This window comes from Rhinatrema bivittatum, chromosome 10 (assembly GCF_901001135.1).
Source record: "Rhinatrema bivittatum chromosome 10, aRhiBiv1.1, whole genome shotgun sequence".
In the NCBI taxonomy this organism is placed as follows: domain Eukaryota; kingdom Metazoa; phylum Chordata; class Amphibia; order Gymnophiona; family Rhinatrematidae; genus Rhinatrema; species Rhinatrema bivittatum.
The window spans coordinates 62,163,959-62,169,112 of NC_042624.1; the positions used below are offsets into that span (position 1 = coordinate 62,163,959).

General features: G+C 48.9%; 1 protein-coding gene across 1 annotated transcript; it reads left to right on the top strand.

Annotated features, from left to right (window-relative positions):
• Positions 1-3,584: 3,584 nt before the first annotated feature.
• IER5 (immediate early response 5) lies at positions 3,585-4,870 on the top strand. Its single transcript, XM_029618423.1, has one exon. It carries the CDS (start codon positions 3,912-3,914, stop codon positions 4,797-4,799), a length of 888 nt encoding a protein of 295 aa, XP_029474283.1. The 5' UTR covers positions 3,585-3,911; the 3' UTR covers positions 4,800-4,870.
• Positions 4,871-5,154: the final 284 nt, after the last annotated feature.

Sequence of the window (5,154 nt, forward strand, 5' to 3'; positions counted from 1 at the left end):
TATATGGGACCTCAGTTAAAAAAAAAACCACAAACATTTCTCTATTCTGTAGCCATAAAAAAAAACCAACCCAAAAACTCTCCATGTTTTTGAAACCCTGACTACTGTTCATCGGCCTATGCTAATTCAACCATTTGGCAGAAAGACCGCACAGTAGAAACACGCTCCAACCTGGCCTTTGCCCTGCCTGTAACACAGATGGAGTCCGCAGGAGACCCAATGCGCGTTTTCAGCCTCCGTGGCTACAGGGCTCGAACAGGCTGCGCTCCTAAACACAGGCCCGGAAGGGGAGGCAAGGGGGTAACCCCTACTAGCCCAAGAGCGCCAGAGAGCAGCCTGGGGGCCCTCTGACACCTCTTTGCGGTTCTCTAGGAGATTAAAAAAAAAGCCCGCGAACCAAAGCGAATTCTTTCCAACACAATATCTTGCTTCGCTATCACTACTCACACATCCAGCAACAGAAACCTTTGAGTCACTTCGAGAGAGTCACCAAAGCTCTCATTCTAAGAATAAAACTCACGCCAGGCACGTACAAACTCCAAAGTAGCAAGTGAAAGCTGCACTCATACACATTCCCCAGCCAGCAAACCACTCTTGGCACCGATCAGGCAGACAAAAAGCCAGGCACGGCTCTGACCTCAAGCGCGATCACATGACTTTGCCTGAAACTTGTAAAAGCATTACATCAGTCCGGGTCTGGAAAAAAAAAAAACTCACCAAGGGGAAAAAATAAAAACATTGCTTACCTTAAAGGCGCGATGCCACTAGCTGTTGTAGACGAGAAAATACAACTAAAGGCAATTTTTTTTTTTTTTTTAGTGAATAGTAACGTGAAAAATGTGAAAATAAAAAAACCCACTTTTTGATTTTGAAGCAATTTTTATTTTGGTGAAGCCAATTTCAATATTTCTCAAGCTGACCCCAAATGGAAAACTTTACACCAGACTAGAGCTAGGGACTGGATACCTATCCAAATATGTGTTATAAACATTCTTTAATATAGGGACCTCTAAACAATCTTCATTTTTTATCTTGTTTCTCTACACTTCTCTTTTATTTTGTATAACCTAATATTTATTTTACAATTTCCTATAATCCTATACATGGTCATTGCTGTGGAGGAATAGCCTAATGGTTGGAGCAATAAACTACCATCAGGAAAGCCAGTATTCAAATCCTGCTGCTGCTGCTCCTTATGACCTTGGGCAAGTCACTTCAACCCTTCAATGTCTCAGGTACAAACTTAGCACCTCATTTCCTACACATTTTTCACGTAAACACAGACTGGGAGAAAAGACTTACTAAATCAGGGTCCTTAGCTTGTAAACCCTCTGGGAACAAGGAAAAACCTACAGTACCTGAATGCAAGCTGCTTTGAAGTGCCTGAAAGGCAGAATAAAAATAAGAACATAAGAACATGCCATACTGGGTCAGACCAAGGGTCCACCAAGCCCAGTATTCTGTTTCCAACAGTGGCCAATCCAAGTCGCAAGTACCTGGCAAGTACCCAAACATTAAATAAATCTCAAGCTACTATTGCTTATTAATTAATAGCAGTTTATTGATTTTTCCTCTAGGAACTTACCCAAACCTTTTTTAAACCCAATTACACTAACTGCCTTAACCACATCTTCTGGCAATGAATTCCAGAGTTTAACTATGCGCTGAGTGAAAAAGAATTTTCTTTGATTTGTTTTAAATGAGCTACTTGCTAACTTCATGGAGTGCCCTCTAGCCCTTCTAATATCTGAGAGAGTAAATAACCAATTTACATTAACCTGTTCAAGACCTTTCATGGCATTACAGCTCATAAGTTTCAAACCTGTGCTAATTCAAACCCTTTTTTGTCTGTTCTTTGCTCCACAGCATCTGCTTCAGTATCACCTGTTCCCTGCAATATAGGAAAGGGAACAAGAGGGGGAAGGGCTGGATTAGGGAGTAGAGTGGTTGTTCTTGTCCCCATGTATTCCAGGTTCCCTGCCTCCTCTTCTCTTCCTTGCAGGCTGCCTGGAGGGGAGGGGCTGGAGAAGAACACTAAGAGAAGGCTGAAAAGAAGTGCACTAACTGTGTTCCAGGCCATTCCCCCACAAATTAAGCCCTGCTCTTCCCTAGGTGCATCACTTTGCACTTGTCCACATTAAATGCCATCTGCCATTTGGATGCCCAATTTCCCATTCTCTCAAGGTCCTCTTGCAATTTCTCATAGGCCTCTTATGATTTAACAACTTTGAATAATTTTGTATCACCATCTAATCTGAGCATCTCACTCATTATTCCCATATCTAGGTCATTTATAAATATGTTGAACAGCAGCAGTCCCAGAACAGATCTCTGAGGCACTCCACTAGTCACCTCTAAGAAAATTGACCATTTAGTCCTACTCTCTGTTTTTTAATCTTTTAACCAGTTCAGCAATTTTATTTTTTAGAATAGTTTCAAGCAGGCTCCTCAGGGCCAGTGCTTCCATTAGGCAAACTAGGCAGTTGCCTACAGTATCAAAATTTTGGGAGTAGTAAAATTCCACTAGCATGAGGCCTAGAGGGGGAAAGACAATACTGTCAAAGGTGGGAGCACTGTGCTAGAGCTGCCGCCAATAAGAAGTTGTGGGTGGGGGATGCATGACCGAAGGTTTGCCTAGGGCACCAAATAATCTTGCTCCAGCTCTGAGGTCCCTTCGAGGAAGCACAATCCCCAATGTGGATTATACAAAAATAATCACACTGCTATGTCTCTAGAAAATTATAACACTAGCATTTCACTGCTAGTGTAAAACACATGTTCCATGGGTCTGATGGAAACCCAATCCTTCTTTTTCTCTTCAGCCCAGCCAATTTCTGGAGGGAAACCTCTAGTTGCCCTGTGTGGGGTGGGCAAGCTTTTCATGTTTCTATGCCCATATGCCAACTGTAAAGTACAACAATGTGGTATTACATGCCCCCCCCCCCTCATCCAAAAGTACATTAATTGCCATATTAAATCTCTATTTAAAACCACTGCAGGAGAATTATATTTTTCCATATATTATATTTTTCAAAGTTTTTTATTTACTAGTTCAGTAGTTTCCAAACCTGTTCTTGGTTTTCAGGATATCCAGAATAGATATACATATGCTAGGACTTCATTTAACCTATGCAAATTAATTCCATGCATAATCAAGGATATCCTGAAAACCCTGTAGGATCAACACAACAGGTTTGCATTAAACACCTCCTTTAGAATATTTGTGAGTCTATGACAGTTTAATGTAGATAACTAACCAGATCTCTGTTTTTCAGTATATTTATTCTTTGCTAATATCTGACCATAATATTTTGATGTAAATCAATTTAAAAGATGAATTTATGCAGGTAAGTACAGAAACGAAAAAAATACTGTGGGACGCAACTCAAACAGGATGCCATTACCCTTTTAAAACTTCTGTCCGCGGGTCGCCGTTCGAATCACTCTGTTCCCTTCCCCGACCTCGAATAGGCTGAGAGCGCTGCACGAGGGAGTGCGTCGCGGCTCCGAATAGGGTAGACCAGCCGGCCGGCGGCTGATTGGCAGGCGGTGGCAGGCCAGAGGCGGGGTATATAAAGGGGCTGACTCAGCGCGGCCGCGCTTAGTTGGCGGCAGTACGGCGTGGAGCGGGCTTACGTCTGCGCGCTGAATTGTTCGCTGGTAAATCGGTCGCCGCTGACAACAGCTTTCCCGCGAGGAAATCAAAATTCTTCGCGGGCTCCGCGTCCCCGCCGCCGGCACAGGGCGAGGAGGGATCGCTGGCCAGCCGCCCTCACCCCCTCCCACCCCACCCCCTCCAAGACAGAACGAGAGAAAAAAAATTAAAAAAAAAAACCCCCCAAAAAGAGAACCGGGACGGTCCCGACACGGGCGGCGTGGTGACCTTGTCCGGAGTGCCTGGAGTCGCCGGGATGGAGTTCAAGCTAGAGGCGCACCGCATCGTCAGCATCTCCCTGGGCAAGATCTACAACTCGCGGGTGCAGCGCGGCGGCATTAAGCTGCACAAGAACCTGCTGGTGTCCCTGGTGCTGCGCAGCGCCCGCCAGGTCTACCTGAGCGAGGGGCCGGAGCTCGAGCTGCAGCCCTGCCCACCGGGGCCCCACGCTTACCCCGAAGGGTCTCAACCCTGCCCGCCGGGGCCCCACGCCTACCCCGAGGGCGCCGACCTGCTGGCCTGCCCGCCAGACGCCGAAGGAGCCTTGTGGCCGGAGCCTGAGCCGTGTCCGGAGCCTGCCCCATGTCCGAGGAGCGAGCCGGATCTCAGCCCGCGGCCCCAGGAGAGGAGGGCGGACTCTGTGTTTTGCCTGGACAGGGGCGAGGAGTCGGGGACGGAGAGACTGTGGGAGGCGCGCTGTGGCGGAGCCCTGCCCGAGAGCTGCTGCCCCTGCTGCCGGGGAGAGGAGAAGCAGCAGCAACACCGCCCGCCTCCGCCTCGCCCCTGCTGCCGCAAGAGGAGCGCCGAGCCTCGGCAGCAGCGTTCGGGGTTGAAGAGAGCACGCCGGGACCCGCCACCGTCGCCGGGGGACCAGGAGGTCCCGGAGCCCGAGGACATGGACACCGGCAACGTGGCCAGCCTGATCAGCATCTTCGGCTCCAGCTTCTCGGGACTCTTGAGCAGCCGGAAAGAGGCGGCCGGGGAGCGGCAGGAGCCGGCGGCCCCGTCTCAGCAGCAACAGCAAGAGACTGGGGCCGGGGAGAGGGACTCGAGCTCGCCGGGTGGAGGTGGGCAGCAGAGCCGCTGCGAGCGGGTGCTGAGTACGGGACTGAGCCCTTGGGGCACGGCCATCGAGGCGTTCTGAGGGGCGGGGGCGCACGAACTGAAGCACAGATGTCTATTCTCAATGTTCTTATTAAAAGGATCGGAGCGCTCCGGGCCTGGCGTCTCTTTCTTGTGGGGGAGGGTATGTGTGTGTGTGTGGCGGGGGGTGGGGGAGATGTTGGGGAAGGGGCAGACAAGTTCTGAGAACCTCTCTCATTGTGGTAGACTTGGTCACAGTTGGGGTTTTTTTTTTGGCATGAAATAAATGTTGAGGCGAGGCTGTGAGAACCGGAGCTGGGGAGGGAAAAGAACAAGGAAAAAAAAAATTAAAATGGCTTGAGGAGTTAGTACCTGCCGGATGTGAATGTATTTCCTCTGGCTGCCTTGGATGTCCC

Coding starts and splice junctions, on each gene's coding strand:
- IER5 (XM_029618423.1), top strand. CDS start 3,912: ATGGAGTTCAAGCTAGAGGCGCACCGCATCGTCAGCATCTCCCTGGGC.